This window comes from Sturnira hondurensis, unplaced genomic scaffold (assembly GCF_014824575.4).
Source record: "Sturnira hondurensis isolate 20B ecotype Veracruz unplaced genomic scaffold, ASM1482457v3 Scaffold0013931, whole genome shotgun sequence".
Lineage (NCBI taxonomy): Eukaryota > Metazoa > Chordata > Mammalia > Chiroptera > Phyllostomidae > Sturnira > Sturnira hondurensis.
In genome coordinates, this window is record NW_028086562.1 from 1825696 (window position 1) to 1837629 (window position 11934).

Here is an 11934-nt window from a genome sequence, read left to right on the forward strand (position 1 = left end):
TGGCAGGTATCCGTGACCCAGGGGTGCCCGGCAGCCTGAGAAGGTCTGAGAAGGTATGAGAAGCTGGCAGGCAGCAGAGCCCAAGCAGGAGGGGGCGGCTGTGCTCCCCACCGCCTGCCTGTCCGCTGGCTGCCCCCTGGCTGGGGCCCTGGTGCAGAGGAAACGCTCCGGGGCTGTTCGAGCCCCACGCTGTTGTTTTCAGTGTTGCGGCCTCAGGAGCCTCAGTCGGAGTCACAGCTCCGGCCTGAGAGGCCCCAGGATGCGGGGTAGGTCTGCTGCTGGGTGGGCAAGGGGGCCGGGGGGTGGGTGCCCTCGTGTTATAACAAGGTGGGTGGGCAGAAGGGACACATGAATGAGGGAGGGAGGGATTGGTGGCAGTAGTAGTAGTAATAATGATAATAATAGTTGGCAGCAGGTACCATCCGTGGAACGATTTCTCTGCTCCAGGCCCTGTGATGAGCGTGATTCACACGTGCTTATCTTGTCCTTGTAAAATGACCTTATGAGGTAGCGGTCACCACTGCTTTCCTTCTGTAGACGGGGAAATTGAGGTGCAGACAGCTAAGACCACTCAGTAGAGAGGGGCCCAGAAGGACCTGGGTGTAGGAAGGACCTGGCTGAGCTTCTCTGAGCTGCGCCAGGGTCTTGCCCCTTGTGTCTCTGGCCTCTCCGCGCCACGGGGAGGCGGAGGCTGTACTTCACTGTGAGACACCCCCGGAGGCCTCAGCCTCTGCCTGGCGCCCGGCTGCCTTTGAGGGTCCCTCCTCTCTGCGCCTCTGTGCAGGGGAGCGCTGCTGGCCTGGGTGCCCCAGCCTCGCCAGGCAGGAGTCACTGCCTACAGGAGAGGGGCGGGGATCAGGGGACCTGTGGACCCCACCCTGTCCGGCCCATCAAGCTCCAGCCACGGTGACCACCTAGGGGGGAAGCGGTCTGCTCCACGCAGCTGCTGGGGCTCGCCCTGGCCTCTGCTCGCCCCCGGACTCTGCAGTTCACTGCACGGGGCCACCGGGAGCCTCCTGAGCCTCGGTTTCCACACGTGGCAAAGGGGCACAACAGTTGTTGGGGCTCTCCATGTTTCTTGTGCAGAACGGAGGAGGGGGCTCTGCGAAGCTGCGTGTTCCCCCGAGGGGAGGGTGCTGCTGCTGTCACTCCCTCCCCCGCCCTCCCCCCCCCCAGGGCCACAGTACCAACCCTGCCAGGACGAGGTTCAAACACCCTCATCTGGCCTGGCCACTCCCTAGCAGGGCCCCCCCACCTTGGAACAACTGCTCCTCCTGCCTTCCCGGGCGTTCTCACCAGCCTGGGCTGGACATCGGCCCCTGGCCCACTGACCTCCAAATGCCGGGGTGCCCCAGAGCCTCCTTTCTAAGTTCACCCTCCCCCTGGTGAGGTCACCTACTTCCCAGGGTCAAAGGCCACCTGGACCCGAGGCCCATATCTCCCCGGCTTGGACCTGGAGCCTGCACCCCCCCCACCTCTGCCCACTCATCCATCTGCGTTGGCCAGGCCTCTTGACCTTTCCAAGCCTCGGGTCACCCTCAGCAGTTCTCCCTCAACCCCCCTCCCCTCTCTGTCCCTTGCATGGCCGAGGTTCCCTGGGAATGATCGCAGATATGATTACTTTCTTCCCCTCGGGGAAGGAAGATGACAAGGACACACTGTAACCACCAAGCAAGCCCCCCCCCCCCCGGGTGGCACAGGAGCAGGGCGCGCTCGGGAGGGCCTGCTGGGAGTCTTGTCCTGGATCAGCGCCCGTGTGCGGTTCCTGTTGCAGTAGGAACAGGGCATCCTCCGCCCACGGGTGTGACCCGGGTTCAACAGCACTTCCGGGGCTCCCAGTGCCCGTCATGCCGCCCTGAGGGCGGGCGGGCGGGCCGAGAGGACGAGAGCCCCTTGTGCAGTGAGGCTGCTCTGGAGGGGGGGGGAGGGGGGAGGGCCGTGGCCTTTGGGGGCCTCCCTCTCTCGTCCTCCAGCCACGCCTCCTGGCTCATTTGAAAAGAGCCCACATTAGGGAGGCACTGCAGCCTGACTGAGGCTTCACCCCCAGCTCACCCCCAAGCCGGGAATGTCCCACGAACATTCCCCCTACACTCCCTGCAGCTACGCCAGGCTTCTGGGCTTCCTTGCGGTCCTTGGCGCGTCCCCGTGTGAGCCCCCTCGGGCCTTGCCCACACCGGGCCTTGCCCCCAGGGCAGCGTGCTGGCCCTTTGCACGGCCGGTCCCCCTTCTTGTTTGGGTCTCACCTCCTCAGAGAGGCTTTCTTTACCCCTCCACCGAAAGAGCACGTCTGTCTCTTCCCACCAAATGCCCCCACGTCTGGTGGCAGCACCTGTCACCCCTGAGCCGCCTGGTGCACCCGTTTCATTCACTCCAGGGACACCTTGCACGGCTGCCCGACCACAGGCCAGGACGCGGAGAGCAGCAGAGGACGCAGCAGCGAGGACACAGCCCTGTGTCATGGGGGCTGCAAAGCACCAGACTGCAAAGCACCCCACGCGAGCAAACAGGCCAGAACTTCTCTGAGCGCAGCACGTGTCCCTGCTCCGTGTCCCTGTTTGTTCCCTGCAGGCCAGCACTGTGAGGCGGAGAGGGCTTGCTGGCCTCTGGTGCTGACGGGGTGGGTGCTCAGCTGCTACCTGTTGGGCGCATGCATGAGGGAGGGCGGTGGGGGGCGGCTGGGCCAGGGGCTCTGTGCCACCTCCGCACGCTCGGCGGCTGGTAGAGCAGGTTAGCTCCGTTTGCCAGAGGGGCCCGGGGGTGGGGTGGGGGTGGATGGAGGCCAGGGGGGCGTTCTGTCTGAGGTCATGTGCAGCGAGCTGCAGGCAGGGCCCGACAAACCTGGGATTCCAGACCCTGCATTCCTTCGATAAAAGGGTAGTGGAGTCAGGCGCAGGGCGCAGAGAATGGGGACGGCGGGGCAGAGGGCAGAGACGCACAGACATGCGTGGAAGGTAATGCCAGGCAGTGCGAGGGTGCTGGGGAAAGAGGCCGGAAGACGGGCAGTGAGTGTGTGTTGTGGGGCGTGCTACGATCAGAAGGAGCTAGGGGCAGGGGGTATGGAGACGGGGGCGGAGCAGAAGCTTGAACTTGACAGAGGGAGGGTTCTCTAGGGAAGAGTACAAGTGGAGGGGCAGCCAGTGTGCGGGCCTGAGGGTGCGGGCCTGGAGGAGCGGAGGAGGTGATGGGGGGCAGTGGAGGCCAGGAGGGCGGACCAGAGTGAGGCGGGCCGCTGAGCCACGGTGAGGAATCGGCTTCCCCGTGAGCGGCAGGCGGCCCGTGGCTGGTTCATAAAGGTGGCCTGGGCTGGACAGGGAGAGAGTGAGGGCTGGGGCAGGGGGAACTGTCAGGGCCCCCTCGACCTGACCAAGAGTCAGGCTTGGACCAGGAGCAAGGTTGGTGGAGGTCAAGGTTGCTCCCCCTGGGAGGAGCTTCTCCGGACTCCACCAGGTCCCCCCTTTCTTAGAGCCCCCCCCCCCGGGTCAGTGTCCCCACGTAGAAGTGCCCTCTCAGGCTCTTCCGGGCACAGCTGCCCCAGGGGCCTCCACCAGTGCCCGGGCAGACCTGGGGGTGGTAGCTGAGAATCGCTGAGCCCCCACTGCCGCAATGGCAGCAGATGCTCAGCGTGAAGGGGCCAAGCTGGGCGGGCAGAGCCTTCGACCTTCAAAGGGGAGCCGCTCTAAGGGGTGAGCCATGCAGCTTCCTGCTCAGGATGGGGAGCTGCCTGAACCCCTCCCACTGGGCTATGGAAGCAGCCAGGCCCCATGAAGCTTAGCACTAAGAAGGGAAAAAGGGTGTCCTCAACAAACCTGAAAGGCCCTAAGGGATCAGGATCTGATGGAAATGGGAGACGGACCGGAGAGGGTGTGTGGTGAGACCCACAGTGGGTCCTCGGGACCTCAGCAGGTGGGCTGGCCTCTCTGAGACGCCCTTCCTGTACCTGTCAGCTCCACGAGGCAGGGACATCCGTGTGGTTCACCGATGTGGCCCTGGCACTTAGGATATTGCCTAGCACATTAGTTGAATGAGTTGATCTGTAAAATGGGCCGATTATAGAGTCTGTCCCTCTGGTAGCTACAAGGCTCACACCACGGCTGGGGGCCAGGCTCCTAGGGGACACTCAGAAGGTAGGGGCTGTTCTGAGTTTACCCTGACTCCTGGCCAGGGCGCATTCTGATCTCTGTCCTGCTGGACCTGGGAGGTCCTGGGCGCAGAAGACACTTGCAGGGAGCGGGAATCGATACAGATCTTTGGGCAGGCTGGTTCTCCAGCTGGCTACGACGGGCATGCGCTCGGGGGAGGAGGTGCCCAGAGCCCCAACCCCGACCCCTGCTACCCCCAGCCTTGACGTTCAGGCCAGGGGTCCTAGCAGAGCATGGGGCTTCTCTCCACCTCAGAGTGAACATGAGGTGGCCCTGGGGCCCCTGGACCCTTTGGGCAGGGTGGTCAGAAGCTCTGGGGGCTGCTGGCTCCTCATGCATGGTGCTGGCCAGGAGGGACGGCCCTACCCACCCAGGGCCTGAAACAGCCCAGCCACCTCCCGTTAGCCTCAGTGCCTCCCGCTCAGGGAGCCTCTCTCTGCAGAGGCCTCGGTGGAGGGTCCTCCAGGACCTCGGACTCCAAGGTCATGGGGGCAACCCCTTGGCCCCTGGGAGGATTTGCCCAGTGGATATACTGGAGGAGGGGCAAGTGGGTGGGCGGGATCTCAAGCCCTAACTGACACCCCGACCGACCGTGCAGCCCGGCACTATCTGGGCCCTCCCCTGAGCCTGTCCAGCCCTCCTGTGGCTCCACAGCTTGCCAGTGCCATGGCCCAAGGCCACCCACAGCCTCCCTGGGTGGGATCGAGTTTCCCACTGGCAGGGCTGGGAGCCCTTCCTCCCTCACCCACCCGCCAGGGAGAGCTGAGCCCTTGTGAATAATTCACAGGCTTCACAGCGGGCGGAAGGCTCACGAGAGTGAGAGCAGGGAGCTGCAGCCTCCGAAGGCCGGCTGCCTGGGTCCCTGACTGTGCCCGCGGCGCAGGGCAGTCCCAGCCTCCCCCTCCCCAGGTCCCTGCCCTGGGGTCCCCAGGCTTGGAGAGCAGGAGTCTCCACCCCCAAAGTAGGCAGCCAGGTGGTCACAGGCCCACACCTCCCCTACTTGCAGTGCCCCCCCCCAATTCCCAGCTACCTGTCCTGCCTAAGCCGAGTCTGGCACCCACACAAAAGCGTCTCCTTATCAGCAGGGACACACGCGTCGCAAGCGCAGGAATAGAGCCTGAGCCCTCTGTCCACCTCCCTGAGATTCACAGTGGCCTCTGAGGGGCTGGCTGTTCATCAGCTCGGCCATCTGGCTGGAGTCCGCCGGCTCAATCACAGCCAGCGCCCGGCAGGGCCTGGGAGGGCTCAGGGTCCCCAAGGCCCCGAGCCAGAGAGGCTGTTCCGAGGCACAGCCAGAGCCACCTTCCCCAGGCTTCTGGGGGAGGAGGGTCTCTGGGGCCAGCCTGGGGCTCCCCTGACCCTCCAGCCCCAGGTCTTGCGGGAGCATGACAGGAGCCTTCCCGGCTGTCCACACTGTCTTCACTGAATTGGCATCACTACCAGTCTGGCTTTTGGGGCCCTTTATGTGAGAGGGGGAGGCTGGCTGGTGCCAGAGTGTGGCCACAGTCTATCCCTCCGCTCTTGGGACCTCTGTGTCCTCTGCATTAAGCAAGGGGATGGGACAAAGCCCCAGAATCACCTCTGTGGGGCTGGGGGGTGTCACAAGCGCTGGTCCCCGGAGTCAGAGTCCAGGGCCAACGCCCTAGGGGTGCTGATGACGCTAGGTTGGCGCCTATGCTTGAGGGTCCCAGGGCCTTTCCCCCTAAGCCCTACTGCCTTTGACACGGCGGGAACCATAGCTTGTCCGAAAGCAGAGAACCCACACGGAAGTTGTACCACATGGCCCCCAGGCGGGATGGCTGCGAGGAGAACCCCTGGTCCGGGAGGCACGCCCATTGGTCTCCCAGTGGCCAAACCAGTGAACCCCTTGCTTAGTGAGGGGACAGCAGCCTGGCCTGGGGTCTCAGGGCTGCCCTACATCCCTGCCAATGGGCCTGGGCCCAGTGGGCTGCTGGCTGCGGCTGCCCTGCCAGGGGCCACGGGACTGGGCCGGCCTCCTGCCTGCTCCCTCGTGGCCAGTGGGCTGCAGGTGCCCGTGGATGGAACCTCGCACCTGGTGGCTGCTATTCTCAGGATAGGTCCTCTGACACCACTTACGTCCTAGGCACCCACTTGTACTGACAAAGGTCACTGGTCAGAGTCCCCATCTGTAGGGTCCCAGGGGCTATTGGGCCCCACCCCCTCAGGCAGCATCTGGGCAGCTTTCCCCCAGGACTCCCCTTGTCCCCGGCTGCACCTAAGACCTGGCTCCCTTCCTTCCCCAGGACCCCCAAGTCTCCTGCTGTGCATTAAGCCCCCTTATTCCACAAGCCCCACCCTACCCTGAGGAGACCCCCACTCACTGCTCAGCTGCTCCCTCAGCCCAGCCACTCAGGCCCCTGGGGGTTTGGGACCCTCACTTCCTTGGTGGTGGGAATGGGCTGAGGGGCCACAGGAAATGACCTGCTGCTCTGTGGACGGCTAGAGGGCTGGGGGGCCAGAAGGGATGGGGGCCTGGGTGGGCGGCCGAGTCCTTCCACTTCTGCCGGATTGCCATGCTCCTTCTCTGTCGCCTTCCTCACTAGGGGTCTCGGAGAGGCTCTTATTGCTGCACCCCCATTTACAGCAGCCTTGCAAACGAGCTCAGGCTAGAGTCAGAGAGAGCCCTCAGGGCAGGCTGGGAGCATCCTGGTGGGGAGCATGGGATTTTGGCCCCGGGCGCCCAGCTGCGTGCTAGGGGGCCGTCTGCTTGCAGGGCTGTGGGGCAAGCGACCATGGGCAGCCTGCCAGGAGGGGAGGAATCTCAGCTTGGGTAGGAGCAGTGCCTGGCCTGGCCCTCTGGTCCCAGGAACGGTCACTCCCCAGGCATGCTGGAGGGGCACGGAACCTTCAAGCACCCTCGGAGCCCTGGCCAGCCCCACCCAAGGCCCCACAGAGGGGTGTCCTTACTCAGGGTGGTGCCTGACGAGAAGCCTCAGGGAGGGGAAGTCTCCTTTGGCGGCAGCGTAGTGGACAGGCAGGGCTCCCGTGTCTGTGGCTGCGGCGGGATCCCCACCGCCGTGACGCAGCAGCCAGTCCACCACCTCGGGGTGGCCGAAGCGGGCAGCCAGATGCAGGACTGTGGCACCAGAACTGTCTTTGTCCTGTGGAAGGAGAGCCCGTTAGCCCTCAAGTCTAGTCAGGGCCCCGTCTCTGGCTCAGGCCGCTTCCTGCATCCCACCCGCACGGGGGCAGCTCTGTCCAGGAGCTTCAGTTCACGAGTGGCATTGCCAAGCTGTCCACATGGGCTCTCAGAGAATGGCAGCTCATGGCTGTGACTTGCTGGCACAAAGTGGGCATTCAGGCTGTGGTACCTGCTCGTCCCAGCAGGAGCTCTAGTATTGGGCCAAGACCCTACCTGTTGCCCGGGTGCTTAGAGAATGCCTGAATGATGGAGCAAGAGTAGCCGGGCCAGGAAGGGGGTGCTGCTGGGGCCACACCAGGTTGGTGTCTGGACCATCGGGGTGCCCTCTGCATCCAAACCTTTTTCCCTTCCTCCACCCAACCCCAGGTGCCCAAGGGGAGGAGTCTCCAGGTTGGCGCACCTCCGACAACCCAGTCTTGGCACAGAGCGCTGTCCCACCCCCAGCCAGGAAAACAGACTGCCTTCTTGCCCCATGTCCTTGCCCTTTGGGGCAGTTTGCAGGGCCTCAGCAGTTAGCCAATGGTGGTAGGTGTGGGTTAGAAACAGCCCCTGGGAGGCACTTAGGCGAGACCCCTTCCCAGGAACCCCAGAGGGAGTGGGGAGATGGTCTGGGCCCAGAAGGGCCCGATGTGCCGTGGTGAAGCGTGTGCATCTGCTGGGGTGGTGGTGGAGGGCGCTGCTTACAAGACCTGGGTGAGGACGACACGAACCAGGAGCCCAGAAGGCTGGACTCAGATGCTGGCTGGCCAGTTTGGGAGGGTGGGCATGGGTTCTAGAATAGACCAAGCTCCTGGCTCCAAGCCTGTGGGATGATGGAGGTGAGCAGGGAGTTGGGCGTGGGCAGTGGTGAGAGGCGGGCACGGTTTACTAGAATCAGGGAAGGATGTGCCCAGAGAGGGGACTGTGGGGACAGGTATGGCCAAGGCAGCCTCTCGGGCTCCTGTACGAAAAATGAAGGGAGAAGAGGGGATGGAGGGAACAGAGCCCAGGGCACGGCTGGGAAGTCACGGAGGCCATCAGCTGGGGAGGAAGCAGGGTGTGCAGAGTAAGGTGGAGGGGGCCAGAAGTGAGCAGCCCGGGCAGCTGAGAATGACACTGAGACCCTTCTGTGTGCTGGAATGCCCGGGCAGGGCCAGGAGTCTGGTCCAGCCTGTCCCCTGAGCCCAGGGAACAGGGCTGGCTAGAGGTCACCTGGAGAGGACAATGGCAAAGCATGCCCTGAGCCCAAGGCCCTCGATTCCTCTGGCCTCGGGGATTGGGGGTCTGAAGCTTCAGGGGTCTTGCTGGCTCAGGCCTCTGGGTGGGGGGTAGCAATAAGAAGAGGACCCCAGACCTATGGGATCTGGCCTGTCCCTGAGGCTCCAACAGTAGGCCCCAGGGGCCTCATGTGCTGGAGCCCACACCCTAAATCTGCTTATCTCTCCAGGCTGAGCAGGGCCAGGATCCAGGTCATCCTCCCCCCCACATACACTTCCGCCTCCAACACCCAAGCCTGCTGGGGCTGGAGGGTGGGAGAGGTGATAAGCTGGGCACGAGGCCACCGGCTCGGCCACCTCCTCTGAAGTGGCGAGGGAGGCTTCCGGCCAAGGCTGGACACCGGGATTGGGGAGGCACGCCACCTCCCAGAAGAGTGGGCATGGACCATGTGCCCAGAACTCTGATAACAGAGCCATCCGGGTGATAAGGGGCCAGGCCATCTCCCAGGAAGTGTGGAAGGGGGGGCCTTGCCATCCTGAGGGCAAAGGGGTTCAGGGGTCTGGCCATCTTCAGGGCACAGTCAGCCAGCTCAGTTGCTCCTGCCTCTTCCACATCCAGTGTACCCAGTAGCCTTGCTGAGTGGTCTGGTTCCTTCCTACACTGCTTTCCCCAAAGACCAGAATATCTTCCAAGTCCCTAACTGCAGCCTCTGAGACCCTCTTGGACCTAGCTGTGGTGGCCTCTCCCACCCTCAGCCTGCTCCCAACACTCGCCTCTCTGCGGCTCGCTCAGCAGGGCAGGGATGTGCATGCCCCGGGGCTTTGCACTGCTTGTCCCTTGTGCTTGGAACGGCCTGGCCACCAGCTGCCACTTCCTTCTCATCAGCCAGGCCTCCCCTTGGAGGCCACTCCCCAGGCAGCTCCCTGGTGCGTCCCATCACTTGGCCCAGCAGTAGCCAGTGGCACCTGGTTTACTTTGTACCCTGTGGGTCTGCTGCCTTTTGCCCTGGAGAACTGGAAGTGGTGTGTGTGTGTGGGGGGGGTGCAGGAGTGCTCCCCAGTCCCCAGGCTCGGTGCCCGTTGGACTCTCTGTTTCCATCAGGAGAGCCACACAGCAGGGCCTGAGCGGCCTTCCACGCAGGCTCTGGAGGGGCCGCATTTGCTGCGGGTGAGGTCTCACGGCAGGGAGCTTGGGTTTGGGAGGCCAGAAGGGAGGCCAGATTCCGGGCCCTGAGGAGACCGTCACTGCCCACACCCACCACCATCTCCCCTGGCCTTACCTAGCCTCGGGACACCCCCATCTCCACCTGGGGTGGGCTCTAAGGCTTTGCTCAGCCCCTCCAGGCCTGATCCTGGAAGACATGGCCTTGCGGTCCCCGGCCAGGCCCTCAGTGCCCCGTGCACTGTCCAGGTCTCCCTCAGTGCCATGCCCCCTAGTCCCAGTCTAAATACTAGTCTGGCTGAGCCCTGTCCCCTTCTGGTTTCTCATTGCCTGGGTACTTGGCTGGACAGCAGCCAGGCTTTGACCAAGCCTCTGCCCAGGTACTTACTCTAAACCCAGGAGCCCACCTCACCCAAACCCTCTGAAAGAAGCTCCAAAGAAAGTTCAGCTGGGAAGTGCCCAACCCCACCCACTCTTGAGCCCGGGTGGGGGGGGGGCTCCAGGCCAGCACTGTCCTGCGGAGAAAGTCCCTGGGCTGCTGGGGAGGGACTAGGACCCACCTGCACTCTGCAGCCGCCCTGCGAGAGCAGCCACTGCAGGCAGGAGAGGTGACCGGTGGCAGCGGCATCGTGGGCCGGGGTGGCGCCGTTCCGCGCTCGGGCTGTGGAGGGCAGGGCGGCCTCCTCCACTAGGAAACGCAGACAGTGCAGCTTGCCCGCGCGGGCCGCATGGTGCACGGGCAGAGCGTCCAGTGGGTCTCGAAGCCAGGGCCCCAGCTGGCCGGCAGCGTGCAGAGACTCCAGCACTGCCAGCTCGCCCTGACGCGCCGCCTGCAGCGCCTGCTCCAGGGCCATCGTGCCGCCCGCGGCGCTGCGCCCCCTGCTCAGCGTGCTCCCCCGGGCGCCATGAGCCTGGCCTCGGACACCAGGAGACCCGCGGCGCCGCCGTCGGGGCCCTGTGGGTTGGGAGGCGGAGCGGCTGCCCGCTGGCCTCCGCTCCGCGCTTCTTCACTCGCTCCGCTCCGCCTCCGCTGCGCTCTGGGACCCGGCCTCCGCTGCACCGGACTAAAGCCGCGGCCCGCCTCCTCCCCCTCCCCCCCCCCACCTCAGTCCCGCCCAGCCTGCTGTGCGCACCGCCCCTCGGGCTGGATAGCTTTGCCCAGGAGCCAGGTGGCCAGGGAATTTACTCCGCCAGGTCCATCTGGGGAGTGTTCGGGACTGGGTTTCTAGTGGTGAAAGGGGTGCTCCGGTCAGGGGGACTGCGAGGGCAGAGGCCCAAGGCAGGAGCAGGCCTACGTGCCCAGGGGCTCCGGGTCTAGGCCCCAGGCGTGACTGGGGCGTCCGCACCCCCGCAGCCCCACCAGACCGCAGGAGAGGCTCCCAGAGCCTCCAGAGGGGAGGGAGGGAGAGAAGGATTCTGGGTCTAGAGGGGTGGGATCGGGGAGCACCCAGAGCTGCTGTCTGGGGTGGGGGGAGTTAACCGTGAGCTTCAGGGACTGGGTTGCCAAATGGAGAGAAGGAAAAGCAGGGATGCACAGGCTGAGGGCCGTGCGGAGGTTCGCCAGAGCAGTGACCACAGAGTGGGGACGGCCCCTCACAGAGGGCACAGGAAGGCTGGGGCAGGGAGGTGGGCAGCTGGGCAGGAGAGCGCACGTGGGCCAAACCACCCTGCCTGCTGGCCAGGAGCCCTCGCTGAGAGCCCGAGGGAGCACCGCTGATCCGGCACAGGAAGAGCTGCGGGGAGGTGGGGGCTGCGTGGCTGTGGGAGCACAGCAGCACATCCTGTGACTTTGAAACAGTCTGTGCCCTGCCTTCCTCCACTCCCCCACCTCTCCCTGGAGCCCCACGGGGGCCTGGCCTTGGGCTATTTCACCCAGCGCCTAGCCAGCTGGCACAGGGCAGTAATGTACAGTGAGCTGCTTCCAGAACAGTGGGAGTCCTAGGGTGGGATTCTGCGCGGCCGCTGATACCATTTCCAGGGACCACCACGTGGCGGCGCTGTACGCAATGGCCCTTCGAGCTCCCAGGCACCCTGAGCACCAGAGCGGCTGTGCGGGTGTCTCGGCTGTGCGGGTGTTTTGCCGTGTGTTGCTGCGGATTTCCAGTGACTTCTACCCGGCCAGACCAGCCTTACTCCCCCCATGAGACCTGTGGCCACCCTGGTTTGCAGACAAGGGGAGGGAGGAGTCCTATCCTGGCAACCTCCCTGCTTTGTATTCTTGATGCCCCCTGGAGCTGCCCTTCTCCAGTCCACCCAGTGGCGGGCACGCCCTGA

The 11934-nt window shown here is 64.5% G+C and overlaps 1 protein-coding gene across 5 annotated transcripts in view; it reads right to left on the reverse strand.

Annotated features, from left to right (window-relative positions):
- The window catches only part of ESPN (espin), a 30767-nt gene extending 20063 nt beyond the window's left edge, over nucleotides 1–10704 (reverse strand). For all 5 annotated transcript variants that reach the window (XM_037062077.1, XM_037062076.1, XM_037062074.1 and 2 more), the window contains exons 1-2: nucleotides 10221–10704; nucleotides 7068–7261 (exon numbers count right to left, since the gene is read on the reverse strand). In XM_037062077.1, the coding sequence (XP_036917972.1) occupies nucleotides 7068–7261; nucleotides 10221–10514 (488 nt within the window). In that variant the 5' untranslated portion in view covers nucleotides 10515–10704. The remainder of the gene's footprint in view (nucleotides 1–7067; nucleotides 7262–10220) is intronic.
- Nucleotides 10705–11934: the final 1230 nt, after the last annotated feature.